This window comes from Schistocerca nitens, chromosome 4 (assembly GCF_023898315.1).
Source record: "Schistocerca nitens isolate TAMUIC-IGC-003100 chromosome 4, iqSchNite1.1, whole genome shotgun sequence".
Taxonomy (NCBI): domain Eukaryota; kingdom Metazoa; phylum Arthropoda; class Insecta; order Orthoptera; family Acrididae; genus Schistocerca; species Schistocerca nitens.
Genome location: NC_064617.1, coordinates 210093036 through 210105616, shown reverse-complemented (window position 1 = coordinate 210105616; position 12581 = coordinate 210093036). Strand labels below are relative to the sequence as shown.

The window sequence follows — 12581 nt, the reverse complement described above, 5'->3', positions numbered from 1 at the left end:
CCTTCAGAATGTCTAAAATTATTGGAGCAAGGGGCAAAGAAATGACTTTCTGAAAAGCATCATCTACACAATGTCTTTGTCTCCAATAGAACATGTCGGACCAGCTCAGATGTCAACTCCATCCCACTGTCAGTATCTGGGATATCAAGGATCAGTTACAATAGTTGTGGGCAAACTTGCTTCAGGGCAGGATACAACAGCTTTATGAAACCCTTCCCTACTGAATCAGTTCATGCATTCAGGCCATGTTGGGTGCAACATCATACTGATGAATGGACCCACACTGCCAATTCTTTGCAAATTTGTCTTGACTGTGTAATCACTGCAATAATCTATGAAGTTACACTACAATTCCTTCTCCCCTACTGAGTTCTTCACATTTCTGTTTAGCATCTATTGACTGCAGTCAGTCTATATGGCTGTTAAAAGGGAATGAAGGACCAGAATTTTACTGACCCACAATTTCACCGTTATGCATCATTTTGTCAACATTACCTCTTGATTGTGGTTTCAAAGTTAGTAAAGTCACTGTTAGTATTAAATTCAGTTAAGCCTAAGAAGTCTCATAGCTCCTTCAGCAAACCACCCTCCAATCCACATGCTAATCCATAAAGACTATATAGGCCCTGTTACACTTGGTCCTCAAGGTCATTCCTGTTCAGCCTCTAAAACAAAAGGATCTTCTTGCATACTGAAGGTGGAGGGGGGAGAAATGAAAGGAAAGGGAAAAAACTACTGGAGTCAGTGGCGACGAGTGAAAATATGTGCCGGACTGGGCCTCAAACCCAGGATCTCCTACTTCCTAGACAGCTGGATTAACCACTGCGCTATCCAGATATGGTGTTTACCGTAAATGTGCACACTATCTTGGCACGCGTCCTGGCCGACTCACATTCCCACCTAGCACCAACTATCCACAGTCCCCGCTCATATCCCCCATGCTCAGTAATTCTAGATCCCTGCCGGAGACAGAACAAAATGTGCATCCGCAGTGAAGACTGTGGGTTCATTGCCCATCAACATGTCCAAAAGAACAGACACCATGCATTCATACAATTAACTTGTTCACACTCCGGTGGGAATCTAAAAGTAAAGAGCATGGAGGGCACGGACAGGTACTGTCGATAGGTGGCGTTAGGTGGGAATGCAAGTTGGCCAGGGAGCGTGACAAGATAGATCACATATCTGCACTAACATTGTGTCTGGATGGCGCAGAGGTTAATGCGACTGCCAACTAAGCACGAGAATTGGGTACAAGCCACAGTCTGCAACACATTTTCACTTGTTACCACTGATCCCATATAAAGTCCTGATGCAACTGATATAAATGATTCCATCCCTTCCTTTCTCCCCCCCCCCCCCCCTGTCATCCGCCCCTCCACCTTCAATTTACGTAACAGAAAGGACAGACACCACACATTCATATAAACACATCTTTTCTAGTCCATTCCATTTTGTCATTTCCTAAATCTCTCTTTCGTCATATTCTAAATCTCTCTCTTCAGATTTCCTAATTCTTGAACAACATTCAAACTGCCAACATTTCATTTCTGGCCTTATAGAATTTTTCTTTTTGTTTTAGGGCACAAAAAGAACTAAGGTCATACACGCCCATGTCAGAACCTTAGAACACTAATAAGAAACAGGAGTTAGAAATATGCAATGGCTAAAATGACAGTGCCCAATACACAACCTAGCTAAAATGATCTCCTTTCAGTGAAAGGGCCAAGAGGAAGTTGTCCAAGCAGCTGGAAGAGGATTAATTTCCCGAAGCTTGTATCCATGAAGGGAAGACGCAACAAGGAGGTCATCAGAAGGAACAGAAGAACTTTTGTGCCAAGGTAAAAGGACTGCAGCCTTATCAGCTGCGTCAGCAGCCTCATTTCCCATCTGACTACATGAACAGCAACCAACAAACATCACAGTGGCTCCCTCACAAGTTACCAAGTGGAGGTTTTCTTGAACTCACACTAAGGGATGGACTGTGTACAGCACACAGAGGCTCTGAAGGACACGGCAATTCAGGCCAGATAACACAATTTAAAAGCCTGTTTTGTCACACATATTGTGTGGCCTGATACAGGATGAAGAGCTCTGCTGTAAATACTGACGGAAGCCAATACCGAAAATCATCATTGCTAATGACGAAGGTACAACTGACACACAAAGTCAGGCCGAGAGCCATCAGTGTACACAAAGGTACTATCACTGAGTTCCATGCAAAGATAGAGAAACTTAGTTATAGATCAAATCTGGTGTAGTTTCCTTAGGAAGGGGATTAAGTCCAGGGTGGAGAGGTGTTCCCACCCGCTGGGAAAGCAGCACATAGCATGAAGTTGCGCTGCCAAAGCAATAGCCTAAAGTAAACTCTAGGAGCAGCAGAGAAGAGCGTCACACCCCATACTGGCAGTCAAAGGAGTCATCAAAGGAGGCAGCATAGGACACGTGGCTGGGCAAGGCAGCATAATGGCTTGCATACCTACTGAGTAGAACATCACACTGGTATGACCACACCAGTATGACAGCAGTAGTTCCCCTGCTTCTGCATAGAGAACCAGTGGCCAAACGGATTCCACAACGGTAGATTGTATTTAGATGGCGTAAGATTGACAGATGTGCACATGCATAAATGAAACACCGACAGTCTAGTTTCGAATGGCCAAGGGATCAGAACAAATGGAGGAGAGTTGTCCGATCTGCTCCACAGGGAGTACTGCTTAGCACACATATGACATTGAGTGACCGGGTGCAGTGGGCGGCCAGGTAAGACATGAGGGATGACCAAGAAAGATTTCTATGAAACACGAGCCTCAGCAATTTCGAAGTTTCAGCGAACAAAAGAACACACACAAGATGTAAGGACAGTGGAAGAAACCCACTACGCCGCCAGAAATCCATACAAACGGTTTTGTCAGTGGAAAAGCGAAAGCCATTGTCAATGCTCGACAAGTAAAGACAATTGAGACAGTGCTGAAGTGCTGCTCAAGGAGAAAAGTCCATGGATGGATCATAAAATCTTTGACAAAAATGGAACCAGAGATGCCAGGCAGGAGACAGGTCATAATGGGGTTAATGGCTACAGCAAAGAGGACAATGTTAAGGACAGCACCCTGTTTCCCTGGATACAGGTGTCCAACAAGGCAGAAGCCCCAAGAACGTTAAAAGCTCTGTCTCTTAAAAATTCCTGAAGGAAAACCGTTAAAAGTAGTAGTAAATTAAATCCAGCTAACTTTTTTGGCGGCCTGAAGAATGCAACGACATTGCGCATGCACTGTTTATAATGAATATAGTTCACCATTGTAAGATGATGGTTAAAAACGTGGAGAGCACATCTCCGTGCACGAATAACATTGCAGCATGCCTCAGTCCACCAAGGGACCAGGACACGGTGCGGTAAAGATCAAGTGCGAGGAATGGAACATTCTGTGGAAATGTTGTTCATCGAACATCGCCAGGGAGAAATAAAGCCTCCAGTCAGCCTTAGAAAGCTGCCAGTTTGGTTTACACTTAGGTGACATAGGTGGGGGTAGGTGGGGTAGGAGTCAGCAAACGGATAGCACATGGGAAATGGTTGCTTGAGTACATGTTAGAGAGAATGGGCCACACGAGACTACAGGCAAGATAGGCATTGGAGAATGAGGAGCCTAAATGGCAATAGGTGTGTGTGGAGTCTGAAAGGCATATGGGTGCCCCAGTGTTAAAGCAGATGATGCTTAGTCGACTGAGAAGGTCAGCCAAGAGGGCATCCCATGGAAAGGATCTGGAAGAGCCCCAGCGGGGATGGTGTGCATTAAAGTCACCAAACAGCAGAAAGGAGAGAGGGAGTTGACCACAAAACTGGAGGAAGTCTTCACTGGTGACACTAAGTGATGGAGGGATGTAGACGTTACGAAGAGAAAAGGTGGAGTGAGAAAGGAAAATGCAGACTGCAACAGTTTGCAGCCGGATGTTCAGTGAGATAGTTTGACTACGAACATCATCTCGGATGAGCAGCATGACTTCCCCACAAGATGGAATGCCATCCTCAGGAGGAAGTTCAAAGTGGACCAAAAAGAAATGAGTAAGGTCAAAGTGGTTATGAGGATGCAATTTCGTTTCCTGGAGGCAGAAAACAAGTGGATGTTACGATTCAATGGGCAGTTGTAATTTCTCTTTGTTGGATCGAATGCTACAAACATTTCATTGGAGGAGAGTCATGATGGGGAAGTGGGAGGATGGAAAAAGAACAGTCACCTCAGCAGCTGCCAACTGCCGGCCTTCGAACTGCTACGGGCACAGAAGCTGGACAATCTTGTTCCATGAGATCTACAGAGGAACTGGCGTTCTCGTTGGGTTAGCTTGCGGATTCCACAACAGAAAAATGGTTGGTGGTGCACCCCAGCAAAATGGAGGTTGGCTGGGTACCCTCACATCGATGACACTGTTGAAGAGGATCGCCGACTCAGCAAAGGAGGAGAAGGCCATTTGCCTTTGTTTGATTTCGCAAGAGTATTCCATCTGTTCTTTCTAGCCTGCTGGTTGTGTAGTAGGTGATTTTGCCGCCAGAGGCGAAGATGTGGACAACTTTACAACCGTGGTGCTGAATTTGAGGTCGCATGTCTGCATGAATGTGTCCTTTGTTGGAGTGAGGTGCAGCAACAACAATACTATAAGTGCCAGATGGTAAAACATGACTTGCAAGCAAAAAGGTACGGCACTTTTCCTTTGCCCAGATCTCCTGTAGATACACAGGACGTTCTCGGGATGAGGCTGCATGATCGCCATTGCAATTGATACAGCAGAGGGGGCAGGCAATTGCCCTTGTGATCATCCCTACCACAAGTAACACATTTGGCTGTGTTTCGACAGAATATTCAAGTGTGGCAGTAAGGTTGACATTGGTAGCAGCATGTCAGGTTTGGAATGTACGCTCAGACCGTGATGACTTCATAGCCTATCCTATCACAAATATGAGAAAAAGTGTGTGTGTGTGTGTGTGTGTGTGTGTGTGTGTGTGTGTGTGTGTGTGTGTGCGCGCGCGCCCATTAAGGTTGCAATTACCCAATGGACTAGAGTGACACCCTGATCAGAGAGGTAAGTCTGGATTTTTCCCTCGGTTAGACCATCGAGCAGCCTAGTGTAAATAACACCATGTTAAGAATTCAGTGTTCGATGGGCCTTAACACAAACAGGTTAGCTGTGAAGGAGAGAAGTTGCAAACAGCTGCGGGCTTGAGAATCACAATTCGTCTCCAAAAGCAATGAACAAGAGGAGGACTTCACAAGGCCAGCAATTGCATCTACACCTTTCTGAACTATAAATGGATTAACCGTAGCAAAGGACTGACCTCCTTCAGTATGTGATACCACAAGGAAGCAAGGTGCAGCTAGGAGGGTCTTGGAATCTTTAGCCTCATTCTGTTTACATTTAAAAACCTATACTGAGATGGTGAATGGCTCCCAGTGAGAAAATCCCCCATGATTGCCAATATCTCCAATGGCTTGCTCCTTCTAACTAGGGCCCCTGCAGAGGAGGTAATTGTTCACACCTCAGGTCACACCTCCCAAACTCGTCACAAAGGGGCTAAGTAGCAATTTGGGAAGGTAACAGCTCCAGCAATCACCCCTCCCTGGGCCAGGTCTGTACGAGCGGGCACACGTGAACTCTACCTGTTGACCCAGGGCTGGGAATTATGCATTACCCAGTCACCCGTTATGTGGCAGGTGCGTGGGCCAGCCTTCAGGAGAGCACACAGAGGAAGAAGAAACAAAGAGGAACCTCTAATGCCGACGCAGAGGAAGGATAGGAGATGTAGAATGAAGAAAGAAAGAAAGAAACCGTGTAAGGGCTATTCTCATGTCAGGCTACTGAAAATGCAGATCACATTCCCAAAAATATCCCAGGCATGTCCCCCAAGGGACGGGAAAAAGAATAGCAGGAGGAAAGACATGCAAAATGAAACCGAAAAGATGCTGCAAAGGCTAGGGCCCCTCGGTACCCAAGCACGAACTCACCCTAGAGTGGTGAGCCTCCTGGGAAGTGACCTCACAGAATGATAGGCTTACTCACACTCCTCCCAATAAGCTAATTCCAGACATTTCTCTTTTGGATAGTGAATTGGATGGAAGGGAGGATGGAGTAAGAGAGGGGCGACTAGTTTGTTGTTGGAGTTCCCTACAAATAATTACATAAGTTAGAACAAATTTCCTGTTGACACTATTTTCAAACCAGTGTTCCTTATCACATCCTGCACCGAACATGACAATTATTGTTCTTTTCAAAAGCAGAAATATTGCTTAAAATATTAAATTAGTATTCCTATATTAAATCACTTAAGTTGTAATAATAAACTAATTACATATAATACTTACAAATCAAGTGGGTAGAAGAAAAGTACAAGATATTTTCCTTTGTAATCAGCCAATTTTACTTCTTCAAAAGAGCTGTTTACAACAGCTGTTCCATGAAAATCTGGAGCTGGCGCCTGAACTCTTGGTGCAAAACTAGTAGCACCTGGAAATGTGGAAACAATCCAACTTAACTGTGCACTAATTAATCCGTGTAACACAACTACTTTTCTGGCCACATTTTTATTATCTCTTTCACTGATTTGTAATTAATATCTAATTATTAAGAGCGTAAATTGTTTTTGTCTTTACACTGCAAGATAGAACTAATATAATTACAGAAGAATTACGAGAAACCAGACTGGCTGGTCTAGCTTACCTTCAGGAGATAAAATTCCAAATACTGCTGATAGACAACGTAGAAATCTACAAAGCATAGCTCTCAAAATACATATGGGGAAGGTTGGAAAGGAAAGGTAGGTCAGTCATAACCATTCCAAGTTCAGACAACAAAGAACAGTATTTTCCAATTTTAAATGTCTCTATTACCATTAGTTGGAATTTCACCTCCTGAAGTTAACTACTGACCAGCCAATCTGTCTTAACGCCAACAGTTCCCCCCCTCCCCTTCCCACAGAATTTTGCTTTTGATACAAACACAAAATGTGGCAATTTTCATGATTTTGTTTACAGCATTGTTGACAACAGAACATTTTGTCAGCACTGTTCTAGAGACGAGTGATTCTGGTTCTGTCAGCTTTCATGACTATTACCTGATAGGAATTATTTCTGAGACAGTGTACTGTGGAAAATGATTTAGACTTGATTTATTGCCAAATCACAATATTAGGGATTGCGTGGATTGCTGTGAATCAAACTTGGTGAAAGATAAAGCTAGACTGGACAGTGAGTAGGACTGCCCCCAAATGCATACACAAAATGAAGAATTGTCAATCATGAAGATCTGGACCATGAGCGGGTAAGTTAAATTACTGTCACGTTTTTTTGGTAAATCTTTATTGTTGTTGTTAACACTAAACAAAATCAAAATCTCACACCTTGACAGTTGCATGCTCAATATACATCGCTCACAAGTAATCTTTAAAATTACCAAAAATGTAACTCGTACAAAATAGATTGAAAAAGCTAGTAAAAACTGCAAGTAAACAACTCTGTGAAAAATACAAGAAGATCAGTAAATGACATGTTCTGCACGGGTGGACTGATGACATCATAAACATGGTGGCCTCAAGAAATGTCCAATGGGTTATGCAACTAACATGAAAACATTACCAAAACACAAACTGACACATCAATTGAACCTGCACTGGAACTGTGTTTGGTTGGTTGGTTTGGAGAGTAAAGGGACCAAACTACAGGGTCATCAGTCCCTTCTTCCTCATGCAAACAGGTCTCGTGTTAAAGCCTGTCCCAAAAGGAGTCAGGGAAAGTAAAAAGGGCGAATACTAACGAAAGCAACAAACCAAAGTAGTAGTAGTAGTAGTAGAGGGGTTTTTTTGGGCGCACGACAGCAAGGTCTTCAGCGGCCGTTCAGTAACATAGTGAGACGGGTGTCAAGAAAAATCCCAGAACAGGAGTAGAAAACGGAACATAAAACACGGGGAACAATCGTTGAAAAATATGTGCTCACCCACACCGAAGCGTGGGATGAAGCTGGGTGTCAGCAGTAAAACATGGACAACACAGGAAGAAAATGATAGAGGTAGCTTAAACAATGTAGCAGACGGAAGTGGCTGGCTGACCTTAAGGAAAAAAGGGGAGGAGTCAGCCACTCTGCAATACACTAAAACCTCCAGCCAAAAGTTTACGCCAGAGTTCAGACACATCACAAAACTTAAAAACCCTAAACACACACGTCTCATCATTATCTAAAACAGAAGGCAGATCCCCATCAACTTGTGCTTCCGCCCTTGCATCACGGTATAAAATGCAGTCTATTAAAATATGCTGGACAGAGATGTGCACACCACAAGCATCACAAAACGGAGGATCCTCCCGCCGTAATAAAAAGCTATATGTGAGAGGACAGTGCCCGATCCGAAGACGTGTGAGGGCCACCTCTTCCCGCCTGAGCAACAATCAGGAAGAACGCCACGGCCGAGTGGTTGACTTTACCAACCGCAGTTTATTGGCCGTCACCGCCAGCCATTCGTCCTCCCACAACGCCATGCACTTTCTGTGGAGTGCAGCGATGACTGACTGCAAGGGGACAGGACACTGGACCGCATCCTGCTCTCTGCAGGCCTCCTTGGCAGCCCGATCGGCCTGTTTATTGCCCCATGTATCAGCTGGACCATCTCCTCAGTCGGGTACAGGTTCTGCAGTGATTGTAAGGCACTAAGAGAATCGGAGCAGAGAAGAAATCGATCGCCCCGAACACAATTCATCTGCTCCAGTGCCTTCAGGATCGCGTGGAGCTCCACTGCGAAAATGATATATTCAGCAGGGAGGTGAATCCGGGTAACATGATCAGGGAACACCACAGAACAGCCAAGGAAATTCTCCTGTTTGGAGCCATCAGTGTAAACGACAGTAAAACCGTGATGCATATCTAAAATGTTAAACAACAGAGATTGGAATGTAAAATCTGGTGTGCCATCTTTCTTAAAATTAGTCAAATCTAAAATAAGTTTGGGTCTCCGGAGGGGCCAAGGTGGAGATCTGCTCCAACCGCGACGTAAAACACGAAGAGCAGCCATAGACATCGCACCGAGGCAATCCTGTGCGCGAATCCCATAGGGCTGCGTCGCACGTTGCCGGTTATGAAACAATCGTGCCAGAGGAGGCTGAGCAACGGTATGATATGCAGGGGTGTATGGTGTGGACCAAGTTTTATACGCCTGGCGCACTGTAAGTAGCCGTCGCCGCATATGAAGTGGCGGTTCACCAGCCTCTGCACAGAGGCTTGGTATGGGGCTAGTTCGGAATGCCCCAGTGGCCAACCGAAGCCCTTCATGGTGCACAACGTCCAACATCCTTAAGTAAGAAGGCCTCGCAGACCCATACACCGTGCACCCATAATCGAGCCGAGATCGCACAAACGCCCTGTAAAACTGGAGCAGACAAGTCCTGTCAGCTCCCCATGTACTGTGGCTAAGACATTTTAAAATACTTAAAGCCTTAAGTGACCGCCGTTTCAGGTCTTTAAGATGAGGTAACCACGTGAGCTTTGAGTCAAAAATGAGCCCCAGAAATCTCACCGTGTCTTTAAAAGTAAGAATAGTGTCCCTCATCCTCAACTCAGGAAAGGTTAAAATCGAACGAGAACGGTTAAAAAGAACACATACAGACTTCCCGGTGGAAAACTTAAAACCACTCTTCTGCACCCAGTAATCCAAATGCCTAATCATAAGTTGCAACTGACGAGTTGTCGTTGCAAGGCTTGAAGAAGAGCAAAACAAAGAGAAATCATCCACAAACAAAGAACACTGGACAGGACTTTTCACTATGGACGTAATGCTATTAATAGCGATGGCAAAGAGAGTCACACTTAAAATGCTACCCTGAGGGACACCGTTCTCCTGCTCAAAGCGATCAGACAGGACGTCACCAATTCGGTACCTAAAATATCGTGGCGAGAGGAAAGACTGAATAAAAAGAGGAAGACAACCACAAAAACCCCATTCGTGAAGCTGCTCCAGGATGAGATGATGTCGAAAAATACACCTAGAAGGTGGTGACGGCGTAGGAAAGCTTGTTGTATAGCCGCCTCCAGGAGGGCAAAGTTATCGAAGGTGGAACGAAACCTCCTGAACCCACACTGAAAGCGACTAAGGAGTTGCCGGGATTCTAACATCCAGACAAGGCGGCGGTTGACCATCCGCTCCAAGGTCTTCCCTATGCAACTAGTGAGGGCAACACTACGGTAGCTACTTGGGCTCATGCGGTCTTTCCCAGGTTTTAAAAAAGGGATTAAAACAGCCTCACGCCACGCGTCAGGAAAGTGACCCGATGCCCAAATGGCATTAAAAAGTGCGAGGAGGATTTCTTTGTTGCACACTGTGAGGTGCCATAGCATACTGTAGTGGATCCTGTCATGACCAGGGGATGTGTCACGAGCTCCAGACAATGCAGAATCCAGCTCCCACATAGAAAATGCGTAGTTTTAAACTTCATGAGAAGTGGACTGGAAGTCCAGACGACATCTCTCAGCAACGGCTCTATGGCGCTGGAAACCTGGATCCTGACTGGTTGTTGCAGTAACTGTGGCAAAATACGCTGCCATAGTCTGGGCAATGTCTCGCAGATCTGTGTGGAAGGTGCCGTTACTCATTACAGCAGCTATGGGGCACCTCCCTCCTCTGTCAGAAATTCTCCGGATGGTCTCCCACACAAAGAACTGTTGGTGGAACGATTAATGGTGTTCAGGAACTGTTGCCATGACCTCTTCTTGCTCTCACGAATAATGCAGCGACATCTTGCCCTCGCCACCCGAAAGGCTGCAAGATTCTCAGCAGTCGGCCGACACTTGAACCGACGCAGAGCCGCACGCCTGGTCCTGATTGCAGAGCGGCATTCGGCACTCCACCAAGGCACAGATGGCCTCTTCCTATGGCCTGTGGACTGTGGAATGGATGCTGCAGCGGCGTGGTGGACCGTTTTGGTAATATGATCCACCCACGCCTCAACAGTCGCACAGTGTTCGAACTGGGCCAACTGGCTATAAAGTGTCCAGTCGGCTCCACTGAGCACCCATCATGGTGGCCTCCTTTCGGGGCCCACGCCATCTGGCAGGTGAATCCAGATTGGGAAATGATCACTGCCGTGCAAGTCAGCGACCACTTCCCAGTGAGCACTGGCGGCAAGAGCTGGAGAGCAAAGTGAGAGATCAATGCCAGAGAACGACCCAGTCGCTGTGCAGAAAGGAGTACTCTGTCCTCCACTGAGCAAGTAGGCACAGGATGACAGGAGAAGCTTCTCAACTGCTCTACCCCTGGGGCAGGTATGTGCAGAGCCCCAAAGCACATTGTGGGCATTAAAATCACCACAAATAATGAATGGCTGGGGGAGCTGTGTAAGAAGGTCGGTGAGGGCCGCTTCATCAAGTGCATCATGTGGGGGCAAGTAAAGCGAACATACAGTCAATGGGTGACGCACGTACACGGACACAGCGACGGCCTGTGAAGTCGTCGTAAGTGAGAGAGGCGAGGAGTGGTAGTCCGTCCTGACGAAAATACCTACGCCTCCTCTAGCTCTCTCTCCACGCAGGTCGTCCTTTTTGTGGAGCGTATAGCCTCGGATCTCAGGGGAGTATGATGGATGGAAATAAGTCTCCTGGAGACATAGACACAGCGGTCTACCCTGAGATAGTAGACGAAGTTCCTCCACATGCGTCCTGAACCCTTGCAAGTTCCACTGAAGTATGGCAGCCATCTATGATGTGGGTAGCACCTTCATCCTGTCTCTCCGACGGGGCGGGGAGACCGCAGCAGATGGAGGGGCAGGTGTGGGGCGAGATGATTGCCCCACACATACATCGTATTCCATCAACTCTGGGGAAGAGTCAGAGGAAGCCTCAAGTAAAACAACATCCGCATGGTCAGATGGTTTACCACGGGATTTGACCCGCTGCTGCTGCTGTACAGGAGCTTTCTGTGGTTTGGTGGGCTTTGGGGGAGCTGATGTGGGAGTGGTAATTGGCGCACTGGGCTTGGGAACAGCCTCAGCTGTTGGAGGCGCCAGGGGCTGGCCCAAGTTCGCCACTGTACCTTTGTCTGCCATTCGAGTAGGGGCTATTGGCTCTGAAACACTGGCTGCGTTGCAAGTGCACTGACAGCTGCAGGTGTTAGTGCCAACACTCACCACCTCAGTCTGCGTGGAGGCATCGACTTTTGGAGTAGGCTTCTGAACCAGGGATGCAAAAGATGTAGCAAATGTGGGAGGTTGCATCGACTTATAGATCTTCTTGGCCTCACCATATGGGATACGCTTGGATGTTTTTATTTCCTGGACTTTGCGTTTCTCTAAAAATATTCGGCAGTCCCTGCTCCAAACAGGGTAGTTTCCAGAGCAATTGATACAACTAGCTGGAGACGAGCAACCAACTCCTTCATGAGCAGCCTTACCACAGTGGGCATGATAGCTTTCAAGTTAAAAATTCAGTCCAGGCACAAGCTATTTTTTCTGAACCCCACTTGGTACTCGCCAATAGTGTGTTCTGCTTGATCTTCTATCTTGTTCAGGAGAGTTCTGGATATAATTCTGTAGCTGACTGGAAGCAAAGGTATGCCTCAG

At 46.3% G+C, this 12581-nt stretch overlaps 1 protein-coding gene across 1 annotated transcript in view; it reads right to left on the bottom strand.

The window, feature by feature from the left end:
• The window catches only part of LOC126252949 (peroxiredoxin-like), a 45543-nt gene that overhangs the window by 18999 nt on the left and 13963 nt on the right, over positions 1-12581 (bottom strand). The window contains exon 3 of the mRNA XM_049953962.1: positions 6351-6492. Within this exon, the coding sequence (XP_049809919.1) occupies positions 6351-6492 (142 nt within the window). The remainder of the gene's footprint in view (positions 1-6350; positions 6493-12581) is intronic.